Source organism: Coccinella septempunctata, chromosome 7, assembly GCF_907165205.1.
Source record: "Coccinella septempunctata chromosome 7, icCocSept1.1, whole genome shotgun sequence".
NCBI lineage: Eukaryota > Metazoa > Arthropoda > Insecta > Coleoptera > Coccinellidae > Coccinella > Coccinella septempunctata.
The window spans coordinates 632,766-655,463 of record NC_058195.1 but is presented as its reverse complement, the minus strand read 5'-3'; the positions used below and the strand labels follow the sequence as shown (position 1 = coordinate 655,463).

The window sequence follows — 22,698 nt, the reverse complement described above, 5'->3', positions numbered from 1 at the left end:
TCTATATTCTTGCAGGCATCAATCGACAAAAATCGTTAGAGGAATCCACATATTCAACACAGTTTCCCGAAGAAGACTATTCTTGCTGCCAGGACCTTTGGCATTGTGAAGCTGAGTACAGAAACGAGACGAGATCGAGATGCTACATCTGCTCGTGCATGGTCATCAAGGGTACCTTCAAGTTTGCCAGGCTATTTAGAAAAAAGATCAAACTCATGGTTGAGTGGAAGTACTTCCAGCAAGGCATCCTCCTGGCCATCCTCATCAACACCTTCTCTATGGGCATAGAATACCATGAGCAACCAGAGATATTGACCCACGTGGTGGAAGTCAGCAACATCATATTTTCAGCGATTTTTGCCGTTGAGATGCTGTTGAAGATAATAGCTGAAGGGCCATTCGGCTATATATCGAATGGTTTTAACGTTTTCGATGGAGTAATCGTGATATTAAGGTAACATCTCTAAACTTTTACCATCAATTATAGGTTTTCTTCTTCTTGGTCAAGAAGACTATGTAATTTTAGAACGAAACCAATTTTAACATACCCACGTAGTTCATATGACTTTTTTTTCATAATTTAGCCTCAATCATTTACATAGCTCTTATTCTGTTACAGCGCCATCGAAATTTTTCAAAAGTTCATGGGGGAATCCCACATGGACTCGGGTCTGTCTGTCCTGAGGACTTTCAGACTCTTGAGGATCTTGAAATTGGTGAGATTCATGCCGAACCTGCGACGTCAACTATTTGTCATGTTGAGAACTATGGATAACGTAGCCATATTTTTCTCATTGCTAATTCTGTTCATTTTCATATTTAGGTAAGTTTAGAACTGGATGTGTTTCCGATTTTATTTCAAGCTGACAGAGGGGCTATCAAATGAGATATTGCGATAATTTTGAGCTTTTTTTTGCAGTTACGAAGAATGTTATTTTTTTTTATTTGGTTCAGTATTTCCTTGGTATTTCGGAACCTGGGTGCTAAATTCTTTGGGGATGGGGTGGCAATTGATATCTTTTTTCTTGTGGGTGATACTGAATTGAATATACTTACATATTGTATATGTTTTTTTTACGTGCATTTATTTTGAGTTCAAATCGATGTTAGATCTATACGTCTATTTACATATCACTATACTCTATCCAACACTATCCTATTTTTAACTCTCTTACATCAGAATACATGAGATTCTTTCGAAAATTAAGTGGTTTTCGATACTTGAATCTTCATATTCACGCCACATTTTCGAAAGTATCTCCCTCCAATATATGTGTAAAGGCACAAACTCCATAAACCAGCACAATTATGAAGACCAAGTCACTGTGGACTAACATTTCAAAGTGAAACCTCCAGAAACACAGAAATGAAACATGTCATACGAAGACATATTTTTCGTTCTATTCATCAAATTAAAACTTAATCCATTCACCAACAAATTTCACTCGACCAGAAACGCGTCGGCGGATCTCCTAATGGAACGCACCTTTTTGAACCTGGAGAATTGGCACCACTGAGATCACAGAGTGTCATTCTCTATTTGTCAAAGGATCAGAAGTGCCAATCGCTCTGTCATAAAAAGGCGCAATTTTCAAAAAAAAAAATCTCTGAACTGGAATTATCATGAAAAGGATGAAGAGGGTGGTTACTAAGTAGTGGTATTTTGGGATGTTCTAGTATACTTGGCATGAACATATTCGGTTGCAAATTCTGTGAAGACAATGGCAGAGACGAGCACGGCAAATGTATACTGATAGATGACGACAATAGAGATAGGAAAAATTTCGATTCTTTGCTGTGGGCGCTCGTTACAGTCTTTCAGGTATTGCCAACTTGATTTAATGCTTATTCAAACTATTTCTGTTCACTAGTCAATGTTGGACATATCGGAAAACAATATATTTCGAAAGATTAAATCACAGTTGTCAGATATTAGGAAAATCTCTCATTTGAAGAATATCCTTGAGATCTAGCAACCTTTCACTCCCTTAATGTCGTCGAAGGACCAGAAATATATTGCCTTTCGGTTGTTCGTTCCGAAAATGAGACATGTGTTCGATTTTTCGAAAACCTCAAGTCAGAATCTGACAATAAGATCAGGATCCAAGGTAGGTTGCCATGTTTACCGTTTCAGCATGATTATCTCCTGATCTCTCGATTCACAATCTGACCTCTTCACTTTTCAACTCTCACATCAACCTGGCATGTACTCGCATGTTCCATGTGCTTTGTTGTTTTGATTTCCACTTGTTTTTTGTGACGTCCTAATCAATTGTCACCCCTGCAATAATTTTTAAACACAGTGGCACACCCAGCGGAATGGCACATCAATATCCACTGGCAGCACACTAAGCCATATTCGAAAACATCAGTTTGGTATAAATATCCAATTTTGAAGCATCTTCTCGACAAAAAAGGGAACCAATTTGGTGCTATGTTTGGCAACCTAGCATGTGTGTCCAATATTCCATGTACATACCTCAAAAATGAAGAGATGTTCCATTGACATAAAGAGTTGTTTGATTGAACACGAACAATGCATGAACACAGTGTGATACCTTGATGTGTGCTTCTGAATGGGTTTGCTCCTGGACCCCTTTTTGTGTATCACTAAACAACAAGAAACAATCATATCTAGAGTTTTAGTAAAAACAACCCATCCATCCGTATTTCATTCGGAAATACGTACATTAAACTCGGCGACGTAGTTAAGAATCAAACATTGGATAGCATTTAGAAACACAGCTCTTCGATTTACAAATTTGGCTAGCGTCAATCTGAGCACCACATGTAAACTTATTTACAATGTTACATGCCTAAAATTCAATCACCTTTTTGGGTTTTCCGCACAGCATACTTGGAATGTACCTTTTCGGTGGTAAGTTTTGCAATTACAAAGATATACAAGGTCACCAACGCGAGTGTACTTGCGAAATGATCGTTTCCAAGGACGAACGATGCCACTGCGACAGGAAACACTTCAACAACTTCCTCTGGGCAACAGTAACGGTCTTTCAAGTGAGAAACCTTTTTCTACTATCAATCTGCATTACACTTAAGTAGTTAGCGGAAGCGAATACCCGATCAGAAGCAGCTCTAGGTCTTCGCTTCCCGTCCCACCAATCTTTCCCGATCTTAACACGGCGGATTTTTCTAGATCCTGACGCAGGAAGATTGGAACCTCGTCCTGTCTAACGGCATGTCCAAGACTTCTCACTGGGCAGCGCTGTATTTCGTGGCGCTCATGACCTTCGGCAATTACGTCTTGTTTAACTTGTTGGTGGCCATTCTGGTCGAAGGTTTCAGCGCCGAGAGGAACGAGAGGAGGGAAAGGGAACAGAGGGAGTTGGCGAGAAGAAAAATGTCCAGTATTTTGGAGGCCAGCTTGAGGAGTAGCTCGGACGAGAGTAACAAGAGTTTGACGAGTTCCAGCGGCAGCTACATTCAAGTGAGTTTACTCTGTTCAGTTCCTGATTAGTACAGAGCTGAAATGCGACAAACACAGCTTTAAAAAATTGATTCAATCACGGCAGCATCTTAATTGCTCCAAGAACTCCTTTCCTATTACTAAAAAACGCCCCAATTCCGCTGTAGGAATCGAAGAACTGCTGGAGATCGGCCGAAGAGCTGCGAAAATACAAAGACGTCAAAGATGACAGGTCCGTGATCGGTTTGAGCCACTGCGACTGCAGGGACAGGGCGTACGATAACAGCTGCTTCACTCTAGACCCCAAATGCAACATACAGAAGGAATCCATGTTGAAACAGCCCAGGAATCAGCAGGTAAGTTGGTCGGCGTCGAATTCCTTCGAACGTTCTTCAACCGCTTCGTTTTCAGACCTCTCCGCCGATAATAACCCACACAGCGGCAACCCCCGAAGATTCGCCCAGTACCAACGTCGAAGATTTTCCGGAATTTCGATATAACATCACAACGCCGAACGAAGAGACTTGCGAGTATGACGCGAGCACCGGCGACTTCTCCAGCAACGAATCTTCCCAAAAAACAACGGTGAGCGACGACCACCATTTGCAATGGTCCATTAAATGGTTCATAGGAATGTGAAGAAACAGACATAATCTGACTAGAACATTTTTTTCCAGTCGCTCAGCCTCCTGAAACCGCCCAGTCTGTCGCCGCCACCACTGACCTTCCGCCACTTCGACAAGTCCCAAGAAGACGTCTCCCTTCCCCCCTTGGCCGGTAAGATAGTGATCCACAACGAGAAGATAGGGTCGAAGACCATGACGTTCTCCGAGAAGGTCATCATCCCCAACACTCCTGCGTCCTGCAAGACTGGTGGCGAGAAGGGAAAGATCCAGAGGAAGTGCTCCTGGAAGCTGTCCTCCAGACCGAGCCTGCGGAGGAAGAAGTGCAGGAACAACTCGACGGAGAGCGAGACTGTGCCTCTGAACAACGGCAGGGACCATTCCCAGTGTAACGGAGGCGGTGTGAACAGAAATGTGAGTCAGCGACAGCTTTTCGATGTCTCTTGAGGTTCGAGTGTTTAGGTCTTCCGAAAAGAGACACCATCTATTTCTGTAAGATCCCTTCAGAGTGTTTCTTTTTCCTTTGCTTTCTTCCTTCTCCAGAAACTCTTTCCTATACCACAGAAAAGCCAGTAAGTGTCAAAGTTCTTCTCGGTGCTTACGTTGTCAAGCACCTCTGAGCTGAAGGTTATCTCACCCCTCGATCTCAGCACTCGAACCTCTGGGCCGTGCCGTCATAGCCTCCATAGATGAAGATTTTAGTTGTCGTCAGCATAGGTTGGTTTTTTCTGCACGATCTCTTGCAGGTGAACTTGAGGAACGATTCTCTCCTCCGATCGACGATCCGTATTAAAAACGACACCCAGCGAGACGCGCCCAACAACAAAAACCTGAAGGGGATCAGTCCTCAAAATTCCATTAGATGTAGATCGAACACGTGCAGTTCCGCATCGCAAGTAACTAGATCAGTTTTTCCACTTGGGCGTCGGACGGGTCCAAAATGTTCACGAGTCATTTCCAGTTTTTGCAGGTGCCATTTTCGACCCGTCGACGCATAGAGATGTAGCTGCTTTAGTTGTGCTTCAGCTACCATCCACCACGTTATACTTAGCGCACCGTATACAATCTAGCGCACCTACTCGCACGACCGTAATTACTTCTAGGTATCCGTGACCCCGACCCTAACCAGGCACAACAACCCCCTAAGCGCACCGTCCCCCTTAGCGGACAAAAACGCCAAGTTCTCCCCCAAACAGGGAAGAAAGTCCAGCGTCGGGGAGCCCAAGGCCATCAACACGCTCAACGAGAAGCTGATCACGGACAGGACGCTGCCCACCATCAAGATGGAGGACTGTTCCGTCCCGAGCGACAATCCGGATTATCCATCCGACAGGCTGACGAAGTTTTTTCTTTATTTCGAGCCCACGGCCAGTTTCATGAAGGAGAGAGAAGACTACGCGCTGTATTTGTTCCCGTCTGACAGCGGGTGAGTCCCATCGACCTCCAAAACGTCTTAAATAACGAGCGTTGTTGCCACTTTGACAGTCCACAATAAAACGTCAGTTGTCAAAATTCCATAGCATCCTTGACGAAGATTGTTTCAAGGCTCGTTATTATAGAGGAACGGGCCAAGATCAAGTAATTTCTTTCAGGTTTCGTCAATGGTGCCAATGGTTCATAGAGCAGAAGTGGTTCGACAACGTGGTGCTCCTGTTCATCGCCCTGAATTGCATCACGTTAGCTATGGAGAGGCCAAACATTCCTCCCACTAGTCGGGAGAGGGTTTTTCTCTCTTCCTGTAACTACATATTCACTGTGGTCTTCACGGCGGAGATGTTCATCAAGGTAGTGGCAGCGGGCATGTGCTACGGTCCGAACGCTTATTTCACCTCCGGTTGGAACATAATGGATGGAGCGTTAGTCATCATCTCCATCGTAGACTTGTTGATGTCCTTCATTAGCTCTTCTAGTCCTAGGATATTTGGAATATTAAGGGTACTTGATTTTTCTTCATAATTCCTCATTTTTGTCCTGGTAGAAAGTTTTTTACAGCCAGGGGCTAACATGACCTCTTTTTCCAGGTATTTCGTCTCTTAAGGTCCTTACGACCTCTAAGGGTCATTAACAGAGCGCCTGGTCTCAAACTGGTGGTCCAGACCCTGTTATCCTCGCTGAGGCCTATAGGAAATATCGTACTAATATGTTGTACATTTTTCATTATTTTTGGTATTCTAGGTGTACAGGTAAGAGGAGCAACAAAATCAAACCATCGATTTGATCGACGTTTACTCTGATTTCCAGTTATTCAAAGGAACTTTTTACCATTGCACCGGCAAGAACATACAGGGCGTTCAGAATAAAAGCGATTGCTTGTCGAGAGAGTCCGCGAAGTGGGAGAATGAAAAGTACAACTTTGACGACTTGGGTCAGGCACTCATGTCTCTGTTCGTTTTGAGCTCCAGAGATGGCTGGGTCAACATCATGTACTCTGGCTTAGACGCCGTTGGCGTCGACCAACAGGTTAGAAACCTCTGTTCTAAACACGCCTCAACTGTGTTAATCAGCTTGGTTCAGTTGCTTGATCTTCCATAAACAAGTTGGTTAACTCTTGACCTTCTTTCTCAGCCCAAAACCAACTACTCCGAATGGCGTCTGCTCTACTTCATCTCTTTCATACTGCTGGTCGGATTCTTCGTGCTGAACATGTTCGTTGGGGTGGTCGTGGAGAATTTCCACAGATGTCGCGAAGAACAGGAGAAGGAAGAAAGGGTGAGAAGAGCTGCAAAGAGGGCTCTGCAGCTAGAAAAACGTAGAAGAAGTGAGTGGATACCTTACAAATGTAGGCTCTACACCTTAATTATTTCCCTCTTTCCTATAGAAATGAACGAACCGCCCTACTACATCAACTATCCCCCGTGGCGCCTCTTCATACACGGCGTGGTGACCTCCAAGTACTTCGACCTCGCCATAGCTGCCGTCATCGGTCTAAACGTGGTAACCATGGCCACCGAGCGCTTCAGGATGCCCGATTTCCAGACCCAGATCCTGAAGATCTTCAACTACTTCTTCACCGCCGTCTTCATAGTCGAGAGCTCGATGAAACTGATCGCGCTCGGTCTCAAACTCTACATGAAGGACAAGTGGAACCAGCTGGACGTGGCGATAGTCATCCTCTCGGTAGTGGGCATCGTCCTCGAAGAGCTCGGTTCCAACATCATCCCGATAAATCCGACGGTGGTGAGGGTGATGCGGGTGATGCGGATAGCGAGGGTCCTGAAGCTGCTCAAGATGGCGAAAGGCATAAGGGCGCTGCTGGACACGGTGATGCAGGCGTTGCCGCAAGTGGGTAACCTGGGGCTGCTGTTTTTCCTCCTCTTCTTCATCTTCGCGGCCTTGGGGGTGGAGCTGTTCGGCCGGTTGAGTTGCGAGATAGAGGCGGAGCCATGCCAGGGTAAGTATTGCCATAAAATGTCCCCGGATAGGACGATAGGAATGCGTATGAGCATTTTCCTGTAGGTTTAGGTGAGCACGCCCACTTCAAAAATTTCGGAATGGCTTTCCTCACGCTCTTCAGAGTGGCGACAGGTGACAATTGGAACGGCATCATGAAAGACACTCTCAGGGACGAGACGTGTAGTAAAGACGCCGATTGCGTGACGAACTGTTGCGTATCCCACCTCATAGCGCCCATCTTTTTCGTGGTCTTCGTGCTGATGGCCCAATTCGTCCTGGTTAACGTCGTGGTGGCTGTAAGTTTATCCTAGTTGCTTACGAAACTGAACGCTGAGATCCCTTTCTTGTACGATAGGTTCTGATGAAGCATCTGGAGGAGTCCCACAAGCACTTGGAGGAAGAGCAAGACCTGGACAACCAACTGGAAAGGGAGAAACAGGAAAAACAAGAGATGGAGGAGAGGAGGGAATTGTGCTTGGCCCTTCAGATAGACCAAGAGAACCAGCAGAAGCACAAGCCGTTAACGAAGGTAAGCCTTCAATGATCACTAACTATCATTTGACCATCTTCTTAACTTGTCCAGGTGTTATCTCTACCATCCAACTTCATTTACAACCCATCTGGAAGCAAACCACCGCAGGAGAAATCGTCGCCAACTGGCAGAAGGCAGACCATGCACAGCCACCACCCTTTCCTCCTCTCGAACGTCGACAACATAAAGAACATAGACGAATCCGCATCCGAACTGTTCGACATAAGCGAGCACAAAGCCAAGAGGGACAGGAGAGTGCCCGTCCAAACCAGCTTAGACGGCGCTTCGACTTTCGAGAGAAAAGACAGCGTCAGGTCGGTGAAATCGGAAGGCATGAAGTCCAGGCAATCTTCGGAGACGGACGGCAACCTCTTGAGCGTGACGATGGGCGAGAGACCGACGCACAGGAGGTACGGCAGCACCAAGAACCTCTTCGTCAAGCAGTTCTCGATGGACGTGTCGGAGGAGACGCCCTTCTTGGGCGGAAACGAGCCCGAGACCGTCAGTTTGACCATCATAAAGCACGACTCGCAGGAGTCGGTGGAGAGGATCATACAGGAGAGGCGGAAGATCGAGGGGTCCAAGTCCAGCGAGACGGAGGACGATATTTACGACCACAGTTGCCGAGGAGTCTCGGCCGAAGGGGATGGTAGGAAAGATACGGAAAGCAAATGCTGAGTCGATGAAATTATTTTTTTATGAACTGTGTAAATACTGTGTAGGTTAGTTTTGGACGGCGAATGTCAGCGGGGTTTTTTGGGCTGTCGAAGAGCGCAAGACATGTGATGTTACATTTCCAAGCTACCAGACTATTTGAATCTGCAATGTCACACCAACAAGGTTTTAACTTGCTTCCATAACCCGAAGGAATAATATCTGGCATTTAAAGACTGACCCATCATATTTTTTCGAGAAGAAAAAGCCGAAAATATCTGGTACCAGTCATTTCGAAGGAAATCAAGAGATTTTATTCTTCGCAAATTAATAATAGAATCAGTTCATCAGTCCAAAAAATGAGGGTGAGAAATATTGATTGGAATTCCTCAGCTGGAACTATAAAAATCGCCGAATTAATACATTTTGACACAATTCTCAAATGCGCTCAAATGTTGGACTGAAATGGGAAAATTATAAAAAAAAAATTAAGATCACCAGCTATGACGATTATCATTTTCAAAGAAAAAAAGAAGTTAATGCCAAATGAACTCGAAAACTTCTTCATGCAATACTTCCTTGATCTGAACTGTATTAAAGTGTTATCATAATTTCGCTGAATATTCGTGAACCAACCAAAAACAAAACTTGAAATTATTGTTTTTGGCTAGTTTTCATCAATGAATGAAAGAAACTTGAATGAATCTTGATCTCATAACTATAATAACATTTTCAAAAGAAGAGAGGAATATCTCGATGCATTCAAAATGAAATTGAGAACTTTTTCATCAAATTCGTTCACCTCGAAATGTTCACAGATGTTATCTTCTAGAAAATATGTTCTAGACTTGCATTTTCTAAATAAGTTCAACTGAATCTACGAGGAATTCGCCGATCAACCTCTGAAACATATCCAGGCGTTTTTTCTTGTTCTCAACATTTAGCTACAAGAAAATTCGAAGCAGAAATCTTAGAGTAAATAATTCCACGAGTGAAAATAGATGTTGTTGGTAGTTTTTTCTATCTAGTTATCGATGAATTATATTTTAAAGTTAAATTTTTATATTTAAATTTTGAATCTTTCTATATTTATAGTACGTTTTTTCGTCATTATGCGTCGACTTTCTAACGGTCGTATTCTGCGTTTAAATATTCGTTTGTCGCATGATCTAATTCAATCATTGAAACTTTAGATTTTTAGGTTTTATAACTATGAAAAACTAAGGAGAGAATCAATCATATTGCAATACAAAGGAAATATATTTTTTTTAAGAGAATGACTAAACCTCTACGTAGTCTCCAGGATTCTTTCAGTGAAATTAGATTAATCGGTATGAAGTAGAATTTAAACAGTTTTTTGGAAATCAAATACAAAGATGTGTAAAGATGAACATAAATTAATGTCTCATCTGTTACATTGAAAAAGTTATTTCGTATAATTCCAAAATTTTTGTGATTCAGGACAGGGCAGTAAATTAGGAAATTGATGAATACTCACCGACAATCTTGTAAGCCTTTAAACAATTCAAAACCTTCGATAACCTTCCTGCATTCGTTTTTTCCCTCGATAATTGAGTTTAGAAATTTCGTTTCAATATTTTCAAAAACGTGAATGTCTACCGAAATTGACTCGTAAAGATCCTAGACAATAGTAGGTTTTAAACCGGATCTACAACATCCGATTTTTCCCTTATTTAAGTGAAACTGAAAATTTTCACGGTGTTCTCTTCCTGAACGATTCGATGCCAAAATATCCAATGTACTTCTATCTGTGGTGGTTCCTTAAGTAAATTTTAGAGCATTGCCAAATAGTGAATTGGTTGCATTTTTTAGATGGGACGGTCTGTGATAAATTTGGTCCCAAATACTTTTTTAATCGATATGAATGTTACCGAATTATTTTCAATCGGGATTTGTGTAAACATGGCCACATGATCAATGTGGCCGTACATTTACAAAACTTTGAACCTTTGCGTGCCACACTGTTATGTGGCAATGTCGACATACGAAAACAGTTAAAGATGTTTAATAGGGGATTCTATAATATTTACCTGGTGTTGAATTATTTTTAACAGTTTTATCGATATAGTTGCTTTCATAGGTAGGTTTTAAATTAGTAAATTTCTTCTACTGTGCCTTTCTGTCAGAGAACTGTATCTTCTTTTAAATATTAGTCTATAGCTGTTGAACTGTACATTGTTGTAATTAGTATCTTTAAGATGAAATAAAATTAACAATATCTTCGGTTTCCATCCATTGAATTTCTACCGTTTCCTACATCCTTCAGTAAGAATTTTTCAGGAGATGGCAAATGTGAAAGAGGAAAGGGTAATAGGACATTAAAAAAAATAAGATGTATGCACAAATAGAAACATCGGCCCCTCTTGAACTTGTTTATGTTAGTGGAAGATACAAATAAAGAGTTAGAGAAGAGTAGGAGAAGATAGGGTTCAAGATAAACTGGAAGACATTCCTCGGAATGTCGGAAATCGGGAGGATTTTTTCGGGTCCAGGAAAATGGGTCGAGATAATCTCATGACAAAATCTGGGCACACATTTATAAAACACATTTTTATTGGTACTGGCGAAAAAACATTCTATATTACATAAGAGAAGTCGGAACACAAGACTGGAAATTCTGAATTAAAAAAATCACCTTCCGTTTTAGTTGAACGGTCATCTGTGTGGACGACACGGAGAGTATCTTCATTGGGCTATAGAGATTGTGAAGCTCACCTGTTTGATGTAACTGGAAAAATCCATAACAGGCATAAGACCATTGTCTGGATAAGCATTAATACTTAAAGTGAGAGTTACTCAACAGAAACACCTTCAGAAGTACACAAGATTGGACTTTTACACAACTACGTTCGCATTTCGCTACAGGATAAATTCTGAAGGTGTTCCAGATTATCTGACAACATAAATACCTCAAATTTAATGCTGCATCGCTGTTTCAATCAATATAACCACTATTTTCGAAGACAGGGGCAAATGTTAACTTGATTAAAAATAAAATTGATCAGATGGAATTGTATAAATACCTCTTTTTTTGCAAAATTACAGAATAGTACGCATATGCACAAGAGAGTGTGTGTATTTGACCAACTGCCATTGTCAACGGCCACTGTGTCGACTGAACACTTAGGCTGAAAACTCATAAACACAACGTTTCAACCAGTTTTTCGCTGCTACGATGTTGTTGAGAGAACGAAGGAGAAATAAAAGTAACGCCTACCTATTACAGCAAGGATACATCAAAATAATGATGCCAAAATATATATGTCAGCAGTTTTTAGACCCCAACACACATGTTTGATCAAGATATTTTGCAACAGGCCACTCACTATCACTGAAATATCAAATAATTTCAATTTATTTCACAAAAAATAATTTTGCCAAAATATTTCATTACTATTCGCCACTTTTCACATACTAAAATGAAGTGAACTCAGTCAAAACTGAAACCATAAAACCTACAACATATTGTTTTCTTTTTCTTGTTTATATATCCTTTTTTTATTTTTTATGTCACTTGGTTATATTTCTAACCTATTATGTCTCCTTTTTGAGTTTTTTTACACAAATCCAGCATTTTCTTCAACTCAAATGATAACTATCAGCTTGATAATAAATTAATGATAATTTTAATCAAAAACTGATATTTTGTGATGGAGTGGCCAAAGATCATAAATTGCAATTAAAAAAAAATCATGAAGCAGATCTGCCTTTAAACATTGTTTTGCATTGTTACTAACCTGCATTGCTGAAAGAGAAAACGTAGTGATCATAAAAAAATTAGTATTAAATGTACCTTCAATAGATTGATCTTACTGATCAAAAGTGGTTACTCCGGTATCAACGACGATGATGGTGGTGTCTCCGCTCTGGAAGTAAAAGAAAGCCGGTCTAAGAACTCACGAAAAATGCACACCGAACAAACCGATTTACGCAGAATTAAGTTGAGGTTATGTTTGGTAAATAACAAATAATAATCTCTACTAACCGTGATCTCGATCCAAGCGATGTTTCTTGTCCTTGTCCCTATCTCTCCTTTCTGAACGTCCCCTCTCCCTCCTCTGCTTATCTTTATCACGCTCCTTCTCCCTTTCCCTGTCCTTCGATCTGCTACGTTTACGTTCATCCCTATTCCTGAAAAAAAGCCTTCATCAAATATTCTTCCCCCCAGTAGAATGGAAAACGTTGACTCACCTATGCTCCGAACGATTTCTCTCCCTACTCCTTTCTCTTCTCTTATCTCGATCCCTCGAGCCTTCGTCAATGGAACTCAATCCTCTCCCGCTTCTTCTTTCATTCTTAACTTCGTGTATGATTTCGGTGAGTTCGGCAATAGCAGCTTTCAACTTGGAGAATCCCAGATGTTGTTTTCCGCTCAAATGGTCGTCCAGTCTTTGCTGCGCATCGCCAACAATGAGAAACGCGCCACAAACTTCGCAAACTTCCATTTGCTTCTCTTGTGCTTGCGCCAGCTCAACACTCCAGTGACTGCAAATTCAATAATGAGTTAAAGGAATACTAACAATAGTTTAAATCACTTACCCAGACTCCATCTGTTTCTTCAGAGCATCTCTCTCATCTTTCAGCTTATCGCAAAGCATCATCAATCCTTGAGCTTGCTCTACGTTACCATCAGTTCCGGCTTTCTCTGCTTCAGCTTCCAAACCATTAATGCGCTCGTTCAAGATATCGATTTTTTCCTGATTTTTGTGAGACTGGTTTGGAACAGTTGCAGGGGATTCTGCTTTACCGCTCAAGGCCAAACGGTTTTTCCCTAAAATAAGTCTAATAAGTTGAAAATAACAAGGAAAAATGTTAGTTGTACCCTTTTGAATTTTCCTTTGTACATCATTAATCATCGCAGAACAAAATCTCACGAATTCTTCTTGATAATGTAACTTTCTGGCAGGTTTAGCTTGATCATAAAGTTTACGTACTTCTTCGTCATGAACTTTGGAGCATGCACCTAGATCAGCACGGGTATTCACGAAGAGATCATGAGGACAAAACTTCACGAGGAAATAGGGGCAGTACTAGAAACAATTTTCGGTACTAAAGGGAGCAGCTCACTCTTGTCTGAGTGTACTCACCTCAGGATCTTCCCAGTTTGGCTCGCGTTTCTTCTCATTCGGAGCTACGTTTCTGTTGCGACCCATCAGCTCATCTAGAAGTTGAGCTGCTGCTAAAACTGCCATCGCTGACTTACTAACTAAGGAATATTTGTTTCAACCGAAAAAATTGAGGGTGAGGGATGAATCCGTCATCAAGAGTTGATCGACTTAAATTAACACACAACCTCAGTCGATTAGAGGTTGGATGAATTAATTATTGCAGAATTAGGAATATAGATTTCGCGAATGCATAGCAGACGATAAATTATGAATCATTTTACTTGTTTTATCTGTATCAAAAATCAACTCCGAAGAAATGTCGTCCGACGTCCACAGACAAACTTTGCTAATGTCAATGTCGTCTGAACAGAACACAGAATTGAAATCTGCTTTCTCTTGCAAGACAGAATACCATAGATAAGAGTAAAAATAAGACATAACAGATCTCAATTCTATGAAATATATACTGAATGTTCGGTTTCAACTGGAAGGATCGTAAGCAAATAAAAATAGCAAGATCTATGTCCTTTGAAACCGATTTCGTGATGATTTTTTTTAGATGCTTATTAAAAGGTTCGAAACGTTGTTTCATTTTTTTTTTAGGATGGGGTTAATTAAAATTCTGCATAATACTGCAAATTACCCATCGGAGTTTATTCGCGTTTACATTAAGTAATTGCATAAATCTAACATTATATAATTTTTCATTAGGCTTTTTGCTTAATGTCGAAAAGTTTGATTTAAAAGTAAGAAAACACTACCCAAATCAAAGTTAGGATTAAATACATCAGCTGAAAAGATACGTTTGAGAAGACCCGCCATTGTCTTGTTATATCACATGGTTTCAAATGAAAAATAAAGAAAAATATCAACATAAAAATAATCATTCAGAGTAACACAACCGGTCAAACTAAAATACAAGAATTACTTGAAGATCACTGTTATAAGTAAACAACATTACAATCATATCATTATAAGTATTGAAATAATTATATACAAAAATATTTCACTTGAAAAAAAATATATATTTTCAGCTCCTCCTCTTCTAACGAAATCTCGTGGTTCCAAAATCGCCAAAGATTAAATCTTGCATCTAATCAATTTTTTCAACTACATTTTTTTCTTTTAATATTCCCGAACAATCACCAGAATTAATTGTGTAATTTTTAACGCCGAAAATATGTACAACTGTCCGATATAATGAACACAAGGAACAAAAATACTGCAATATCCCCTCTCAACAATAATCCACCAATGAACGTCCTCCATAACTCAGCAACAATTATCAGGAAACGTTGAAAGCAACCTCTCAACTATTTAAAAAATGTAGACTAGAATAATTAAAAGCAAAATATGGGAGAGAAAAATAGGACCACAGATTAATGAATAAGAAAATTACAAACAAAATTAGAATTCATCCAATGAAATTATTTATAAAATAATAATCGTAGTAATCGAAATTTCGCAAAGGTATCTAAATAATAATAATAACGATGATGATCCTATTGAAAATAACCCCGTTTTTTTAATTTCACCCTTAGAAAAAATCACTTGGTATTAAGATTAATCTAATACAGAATAACGCCGTTAACTCTCATCACAAAGAGAATAGAAAGTTTATATTTTTCGATCGTTTATAAAAAAATATCGAAAACATTATAAATAATCATTCTAAAGAATCATCTGCAAGATCTTTATCACAGTTTATAAAAAATCAATAGAAAAAATAGTTTGTTAGCTCTACGCGATCAAACTGTTAAAATCGTCGAGACTACCGATCAATGACAATCTACAGAGCGTTTCGATGCTGTACCCAATTTTTCTTCGTGTGGTCGAACCTGTGAGCTAGCCACTGCTGTTCTAGGAGTTTGTAGCGATCTTGACTCAGGTACAAAGGTTTTCCCCTCCTGCAAAAAAAATCAATCATTCACTCTGCTTCATTAGGGTGAAACAGATCGATAGGTCAACTCACTTCAGATCTCTGTCCTCTTCTTCGTATTCGTCAAGGTACAGAGAGCCCCATAAGCAGGCCCTGTGGCCACGGATCACAACGATGTAGGTTGATGTCACCACCAGGAATATTCCTGTGCCGGCGCCACACTCCAGCGTGTGGAACACCGCCTCGCAAACGTTCTGTGCCTTGCAACAACCCTGCTTCAGACAAACAATCGCCCCGCAGAGCAGACATATACTTGTTTCCTGAGGCACGGACTGGCATTGACTACAAGGACGCTCATGGTAATACTGCAACAACAACAAAACCAATCATAACCAAACATAATCGCCGAATAAGTGATAACTCACTGTGAAAATCTTCTCATACTCCCTGGGCAATTGCAACAACCTCGGTTGGTGCCACCTGATGTGCTGGTCGATCAGGAACCCCCTCGCCGCGATCTGACTCTTGTTGGCGAAGGCCTCCAACTGTCTGCACCAGCCCTGGGGCGAGGCCCTGTGCAACTTAGGCACGGCGGGCCAATTCAGGGCGGCGGCAGCGTTGAAACGGTCCCAGTCTATGGGTTCGGTGACCAGCTCCAGATAGTAGACGAGCAGGACGAACTCGCTCTGGGCGGTGAGGACGTCCGGGAGCGGTTGTTTGTACAGGTGGTACTTCAGGAGGGTGGCAATGCGTAGAAAGGGCAGACAAAGCTTCTGTACCTGTCGAGTGGCGAATTGCCGAATTATAGCACATACCCATATGGAGAATTGATCGTTCAATAAGAGCCTTGTTTACGATTGAAATGGAACGTCGCAGTAGGGCCTATGGTATAAGGCCCTCGATAGGCGTGGCGAGTTCAGAAGGTTAGGTTAGTCGGTGAATAACGGCGTCGGCGCCGACAAACAAGTCTTTTATTCGAATACATGTAACTTCAAAAGAAATCAAGATATCAAGGTGAAACAAACACTAAAAGATTGCGAAAACGATGGTCTTTGTAATAAACTGAGCGTGAAGTCTATAAATTTCCCGGAATGATTTACAGAGTGTTGGGAAATTGAAGTACAAATACATTTTTTTTTCACCCTGTGTAAATAAGCTATAGACATTTCTGGAAAACTTTTCTGGGGTTTCTTTCAACGCCAAAGAATTGATCTACAATTTGGCGTAGAAATAATAGAAATTTATGAAAAATTACGAAAGTTCTTGGACAACAAAATTTAAGGTGGCCGAGTTTTTGCCGAGTGTATATCCTCGAAAAAATGATCTGTTTTTTGAAGTTGTGTTTAAAGTTCTTTCAATTCAAATTGAGGTTCAAAAAAGCCGCTCACCTGCTGTTCCAAAGCGACCATGTTGACCTGGGGCTTGGAGGAACTCTCCATCGAGTCGTCCTCTATGTACAAGTCGGTGTGTCCGATATAGTCGTGGATCAGACCGAGGGCGTCGCTCAAATTCCGCACGTTCCCGTCGCCCGAACTGGCGCGTTTCACGCGTTCCCTCTCGCTCCTGGACAGTCCAAGAGAAACTTGAGCCACTACTTGATAGTACAGGAGATTGTAGATCATTTGTACCGTCGTCGTCAGGTAAACTGAAACGAATGCGATAGAATCACTTTTAAAACAGGCGAAAAGTGTTGAGGCTCACTTTGATCCAGATGAAGCGGAAGCAGCAGGACGAATTGCAACAGCAACGCCACCGGATCCCTCAGCATGAGGGGTACCTCGCGCTCCACGTTCGCCAGCGCGTTCATCGTGTTCTGATTGGGCAAGCCGCATAACTGCTCGAAGGTCGTCCACGCCGCCCATTTTGCCATTCCTCTTGCCACTCTGGCGTGGAACGCCAGGACATGAAGAAGTGGCACTGGAAAGAAACGGACATGTATAATATGCGAGACTCACTCACAACTCACAACACTCACCGATGCAGTCTCTTTTGGGGAGCAGCGGATTCGGCGGTTCCTCGTGGAACACCAGCGATCCGCCCCTCTGTATCAGTTCGACCTCGAGGTTGGTCCGAGCTATCGACGTTATGAACAGGAACAGACTGTACGGCGTGGGTTTGTCGTTGTTCAGTTTGAAGATCGGCTTCAGCTGCGTGCAACTCGACATGTCTTCCATCACCTTGCCTATGGCCTCCGACATGTTCGAAACGTTCTGTAAACGTGGAGGGTTAAGGTTGAAACAGACGCGTAACTCCTACTTACGGGTTTCGGCACGTTCTCCCTGAGGAAATCGGACAGTTCGTCCAGCACCTGGGCCATGCAGGTCGGCTTCGACCTTACCACCTGCGCCCTATCGCCGAGCTGCGGCGACAAGGGTAACACGGAATTGGCCAATTGTCTGCACAGAGGACAGAGGTATTCTCCCCTGAAACAGAACCGAATTAGGCGATTGGAAGAATCGTCTAACGGATTTTATACTGACTTTTCCGGCGATAGGCTCGGTTGTCTCTGTTGGCTCCTGAGGGAATACAGATAGGCGTTCAAACAGTCCAAATGCAAGTGGTGACCGCAAGTTTGCACGTGAACGCCGCCGTCCCAGCCGGAATTCACGGACAGGAACCACGATTGCTGGAAATACGTGCGGTACATTAGAACTACTCGCAGAAATTTAAACTCGAATAACTCACAGGGTCGAAATGTCTGTCCAATTCCACGATCCTCCTGTCGAACTCAGAGGCCAGGGTGTCCTCGGTCCTGAGCAGGTGCTTCTCGTCGTCGCTGAGAGGCAGCGAACCCCTCTCTGGTCTGCCGTGTCTTCTCTTGTGACCAACGACACTGGTCGCCTGAACCAGCACCACCAATCCCATGGGCTTCCCCTCGGTACTAGCTGTAGTCTGCCCGCAAATCACGCAGTCGTACTCTATCTCCGACAGCGGTATCTGCTCGTCTGATCCTGCAAAAATAACACCACGATGGAAGTCCTCGGAATCGATTACGGTTTTTTTCGATACTCGTCGGCCAACAGAGCAAGAAGTCGACTCCACCTCCAAACACCTTTTTCAACTTTGTAGAAAAGTTAAATGAGATTGAAAAATTAAGAAGCGAAACTAACACTCACGATTTTTTATGCCACTGAAAGAAATTAAACTTAGACAATACACCCAACGTATTCAATCTATCCAATATTATTCTCATATTCAAGCCCGATTGATTAATTAGCAGTGGCGCCAAGCAATAACGAACAGAATATCGAATCGATCCTTGGAAAAATAACCTTGTATACCTTCCACTTTCCTCTCAGCGTCGAGGTCTGCATCAACATCCATGCTATCGTCTTCAGGGCCTAAAAAACATTGCTTTGTTAAGCGCAAGCTCTCGGAAGAAATTGCAACTACTCGTATAGAAGAAACTACCCCAACCCTAGAACTACCTGAATCCGGAAAAGAGAAATCCATTGTCTTCAGTCCACTTATTTACCGCTCTTGTATCATCATCGATATCAATACAATACTAAATTAGAAGATGAATCAGAATTATTTCAGGCAACTATCGACAATAAAATATAATTTAACCTTGACCACCTAACGAACATGCCATCAAAGTCTTACATTTCGGCGATCCGACACAAATATCTGCATAATTTTGGTAAAAAACCATCAATTACAAAATACTACGAAGTATGTAGTTTGTGAGTAAGGTTTAACGAAAGAAATGAAAAACTGCTACTCAGGGCAACATATCAATCAGATACTCCTCGTTGAATTGAACAACCACCTGCTGTAATGAGGAAACATAATATACAATCAACCCCTAACTTCATCCAGCATGCAGATAAACAAGATAGATAAAATTTCTACAATTCGCCATCTTGGCATGACACAGGCCACTCGAAGTACCCTATAAAATGAGAGAGATTAACATCATCCAACCCTTTTTTAACCTCGGATCGAGCATGCTCATCAAACAAATCCCAATCACCCCCTTCAGACAGCAAAACACTCACCAGCAGAAGAATCGTTCGTCTCCATGTTCTCCATGAACTGCTTCTGTTTGGAGGCGAACTCCGCCATCAGCTTCTGTTGCCTCTCTTTGGCCTTCCTGCGTCTCTCCTCCCTCTCCTTGTTATCTTTGGCGTTCTTCTCCTTCTCGTGGTCGACCACCGGCCATATCCTCTCCCTGGCCTCGACTAAAAAAAGACGAAATTTAAAAAAAAAATTCAAAGCCACCGTCGGCGTCGACATTACTTATGCCCTGCTTGCAGTTGTCGTCCGTTAGGGCGAGTCTCTTCAGCAGTTTCCCCACGAAGAAGGGACCGTCGCCCATCGTCGCCTCCTCCTGGAAGCCCTTGGCGAGCTCCTCCTCGAGCACGAAGCTGTCCGGCACGCCCGAAAGGTTCGAGTGGAGCTTGAGAAGCAGGCTGATGAGGTTCTCACCCACCTTGACCACGGGGACGTTCATCCCGGTGTTGGACGCCTGGGAAGAAAAGGCTTAGAGGACGAATCGTAAAAAAAATCGGGGTGGTTACCTCTAGGGTGGTGCGACGCCTGAAGGCGCGCGTCGTGCGGTTTCCGGCGGAGGTGGAGGGTACCAGTTCCGCGCTGGCGGACGTGGAGGGCACCAGGTCGGTGCTCGACGGTCCCGGCAGTTGCGGCGACCTTCCGACCTCGTTGCCGGCCAACAGGGCCGGTAGGTGGGCGGGAGCAGGTAAGGCGGATTGTTCTTGCGAAGCTTGAAAAAAAAAGACCGATGTTTTTTTCACCCTGTGTGACATTTTTGGAAAATTCTTCTGGAGTACGTGTCAATACCGAAGAATTCATCTAGAATTTGGCGTAGTAACAATTGGAATCGATGGAAAATCACGAAATTTCATGAAAAACTAACTTAAGCGAAATTTAAGGTGGTCGTGTTTTTTTGCCGGCGAGTGTGTGTAAAAATCACACGACACAGAGTCCTCAAATTACGATTTCAAAATTGGAAAAAAAGGGGTTGAATTTACGTTAACGTCAATGTTAGACCTTCATTTTTTTCTTCCTAATGCTCTGGGCTGTAAAAAGAACCCACAATCGTATTTCCGATGTACATATACATCTAAAAGTGTAAAATTCCGATTGGGGCACCATCTGTCGGCGATGGGGCTTACTCGATAAACAGGTTTAGTAGAAACCTGCATCAGTATGCGGCAGTTTCGAATAACAGCCGTCGAGCGTCGTCACGTTCTACATAACACCGAAAATAGCGTCACAATTTCGCTTAAATCCAATTTAGAAACCTATCGAAATCGTCTTCAGTAGGGTCTTGACTGATCCTATTAGCGGATGATGATAACGGGATATGATCTCATGATTCAATCTCGCTAGCGGACATTCCAATCGCAACGGATGCTTCCGCTATAATCTGACGCTATGAAGACGTTCTTTTGATACAAGTAAATATAACATCCTCCCTATTTCTCACCTTGCTGAGGCTGTCTAAAGGCGGTCAGGGCCATCGTCATGGCGTTGTCCTGCGATTCCTCGATGGACATGGCGGATCCCGCGTCGTCATCGTCCGCGGGCGCTGCAGCTGGCCATGGAAGTAGAGCCCCTGATTCGGACTGTTCCCAGTCCTCGTAAGTGAGCATGTTCTCGGAATCCAAGAACGGCATCTCGGACATCTTCGAGTCGATCTCGTTGCTGTCCCATTCCAATTCGCCTGCGCGAACAGAAAAGAAAAAAAACGATGATAATAATAAACGGAAAATTGTCGCGATTCGAAGTTGAGATTCTTACTGTCGGAGCTGTAGGACATGGGGAATATCTCGGGTTCGGGCGTCAGCACCACCTTCTGTATGACGGCCGTCATGTTCTCGAATATATTGTCCGTCTTGTACCAGTTGGCGATGTCCTTGTCTTTCAGTTTTCCGATGGGCGCGGAATTGGAGTCCGGGCACATCTTGGTATCCTGAAATCAAGATCAAATCTCAAGTTTTTCGCTTCGAAATCGACTCGAGTCGACGTACCACCGCCAAATTGTCGGACTGCTGGCTGATGATGACCGACTGTTCCAAGAGGAACACGATCAGGTCCATTATGTGCTCCGAGACTTCCCCCTTGACGGCCTTGAACAGGACTACGAAGGCGACGGCGTGGAACACCCTGGATTTGAGCACGAGACGGGGATCCTCGTACGCCTCGCCGCATTTCGAGGGCGTTCTGAACGGCGGCCACAGGTTCACGCCCGGCTTTATCTTGTTGCTCTGCCTGGCGCTGAAGAAGACGCGGTTTGAGCTCCGCCGTCGGTTAAGATATATTTCTTATACTCACTATTCGGTGTATCTGTCCATGGAGGTCTGGAAGTCTCTCCTGTGCACCGCCCTGAGCAGTATGTGTATGGGATCGAAGAGTTCCTCCCAGACCTGCGGTTTCGGCATGTACATGCCCTGCTGCAGGTTTCCCGTCGCCTCGAAAGCGGGAGGCCTGTAATCAGCCAGGTCGGCCAGCAGGGCTTCGAAATCGCGGCTCTGGGACGTCCCGCAACGATCGGGCATCTGCTCGAGCAGCTGCGAGTGCGTCTTGTCGCCGGTGCACAGCAACGTGATCATCTCGAGACGGTTGATGTCTATCTCCGATAATCCTGCGGAAAGAACCCAACATGTAACTAGCACTAAACGATGGATTTTCTGAAAACCGTTCTTTCTAGATCTGAAATTGATACATACTCTAAAAGAGCAGCTCTTCTAAGGATAAATCTCGAAATTTTATCGAATTCAGTGGGACCGTTTAGTCTTGACGAATTTTCGAGTGACCCCATATTTTTGGGAATTTTTCTAAGGTCAACTTTCGACATAAGTATCTCCCAAAAATCATCGTTAGTTGATTCATCCACAGCTTAATCAAGGCGATATTATATTGCTTTCGTATGTTCATAGAAGTGAATTTTTTGCTGGCCATTCAGAATCTCACAGATAATATTATCTACTGTGTGCTACGTCAAGGAGAATATCTTCCGAAATACCGAAAAAAAAATCCTCCGACGAGTCAGAATGTTGTGTTTATCTGTCTCGCGTGATAAGGGAATGCATTCG

General features: G+C 42.8%; 3 protein-coding genes across 5 annotated transcripts in view; 1 reads left to right on the top strand and 2 right to left on the bottom strand.

Moving 5' to 3' along the window:
* The window catches only part of LOC123318017 (voltage-dependent T-type calcium channel subunit alpha-1H), an 86,407-nt gene extending 75,528 nt beyond the window's left edge, over positions 1 to 10,879 (top strand). The window contains exons 13-29 of one of the 2 annotated variants that reach the window (XM_044904677.1): positions 16 to 454; positions 620 to 823; positions 2,853 to 3,018; positions 3,158 to 3,448; positions 3,595 to 3,783; positions 3,839 to 4,012; positions 4,105 to 4,464; positions 4,797 to 4,946; positions 5,154 to 5,476; positions 5,643 to 5,985; positions 6,072 to 6,233; positions 6,292 to 6,510; positions 6,616 to 6,808; positions 6,869 to 7,441; positions 7,507 to 7,739; positions 7,799 to 7,972; positions 8,027 to 10,879. In XM_044904677.1, coding sequence (XP_044760612.1) covers positions 16 to 454; positions 620 to 823; positions 2,853 to 3,018; positions 3,158 to 3,448; positions 3,595 to 3,783; positions 3,839 to 4,012; positions 4,105 to 4,464; positions 4,797 to 4,946; positions 5,154 to 5,476; positions 5,643 to 5,985; positions 6,072 to 6,233; positions 6,292 to 6,510; positions 6,616 to 6,808; positions 6,869 to 7,441; positions 7,507 to 7,739; positions 7,799 to 7,972; positions 8,027 to 8,653 — 4,820 coding nt within the window. In that variant the 3' untranslated portion in view covers positions 8,654 to 10,879. Of the gene's footprint in view, positions 1 to 15; positions 455 to 619; positions 824 to 1,677; positions 1,823 to 2,852; positions 3,019 to 3,157; positions 3,449 to 3,594; positions 3,784 to 3,838; positions 4,013 to 4,104; positions 4,465 to 4,796; positions 4,947 to 5,153; positions 5,477 to 5,642; positions 5,986 to 6,071; positions 6,234 to 6,291; positions 6,511 to 6,615; positions 6,809 to 6,868; positions 7,442 to 7,506; positions 7,740 to 7,798; positions 7,973 to 8,026 lie in introns of both variants that reach the window. The other variant, XM_044904678.1, reaches the window with a different exon arrangement.
* A 306-nt stretch (positions 10,880 to 11,185) lies between these two features.
* On the bottom strand, positions 11,186 to 14,113 carry LOC123317264 (luc7-like protein 3). The gene is made up of 7 exons (XM_044903698.1): positions 13,738 to 14,113; positions 13,473 to 13,680; positions 13,190 to 13,421; positions 12,842 to 13,135; positions 12,636 to 12,781; positions 12,444 to 12,516; positions 11,186 to 11,378 (listed from the first exon to the last, which is right to left on the bottom strand). The coding sequence occupies exons 1-6, from the start codon at positions 13,840 to 13,842 to the stop codon at positions 12,488 to 12,490; spliced, it is 1,014 nt and encodes a 337-aa protein (XP_044759633.1). The 5' UTR covers positions 13,843 to 14,113; the 3' UTR covers positions 11,186 to 11,378; positions 12,444 to 12,487.
* Positions 14,114 to 14,388: 275 nt separating this feature from the next.
* LOC123317180 (E3 ubiquitin-protein ligase Ubr3) overlaps positions 14,389 to 22,698 on the bottom strand; it is a 29,191-nt gene continuing 20,881 nt past the window's right edge. The window contains exons 12-27 of one of the 2 annotated variants that reach the window (XM_044903570.1): positions 21,938 to 22,247; positions 21,634 to 21,880; positions 21,404 to 21,575; positions 21,090 to 21,335; positions 20,161 to 20,363; positions 19,880 to 20,108; positions 19,639 to 19,821; positions 18,323 to 18,588; positions 18,118 to 18,263; positions 17,898 to 18,060; positions 17,613 to 17,847; positions 17,339 to 17,554; positions 17,026 to 17,282; positions 16,063 to 16,416; positions 15,731 to 16,002; positions 14,389 to 15,665 (exon numbers count right to left, since the gene is read on the bottom strand). In XM_044903570.1, the coding sequence (XP_044759505.1) occupies positions 15,548 to 15,665; positions 15,731 to 16,002; positions 16,063 to 16,416; positions 17,026 to 17,282; positions 17,339 to 17,554; positions 17,613 to 17,847; positions 17,898 to 18,060; positions 18,118 to 18,263; positions 18,323 to 18,588; positions 19,639 to 19,821; positions 19,880 to 20,108; positions 20,161 to 20,363; positions 21,090 to 21,335; positions 21,404 to 21,575; positions 21,634 to 21,880; positions 21,938 to 22,247 (3,617 nt within the window). In that variant the 3' untranslated portion in view covers positions 14,389 to 15,547. The remainder of the gene's footprint in view (positions 15,666 to 15,730; positions 16,003 to 16,062; positions 16,417 to 17,025; positions 17,283 to 17,338; positions 17,555 to 17,612; positions 17,848 to 17,897; positions 18,061 to 18,117; positions 18,264 to 18,322; positions 18,589 to 19,638; positions 19,822 to 19,879; positions 20,109 to 20,160; positions 20,364 to 21,089; positions 21,336 to 21,403; positions 21,576 to 21,633; positions 21,881 to 21,937; positions 22,248 to 22,698) is intronic. The other variant, XM_044903571.1, reaches the window with a different exon arrangement.

Bases quoted from the DNA above. Each gene is read 5' to 3' on its own strand.
- LOC123317264 (XM_044903698.1), bottom strand. From the start codon at position 13,842: ATGGCAGTTTTAGCAGCAGCTCAACTTCTAGATGAGCTGATGGGTCGC. The intron at 13,681-13,737 runs GTGAGTACACTC...AATTGTTTCTAG, and splicing joins CAAACTGGGAAGATCCTGAG to TACTGCCCCTATTTCCTCGT. The intron at 13,136-13,189 runs GTAAGTGATTTA...TTGAATTTGCAG, and splicing joins AAGAAACAGATGGAGTCTGG to TCACTGGAGTGTTGAGCTGG.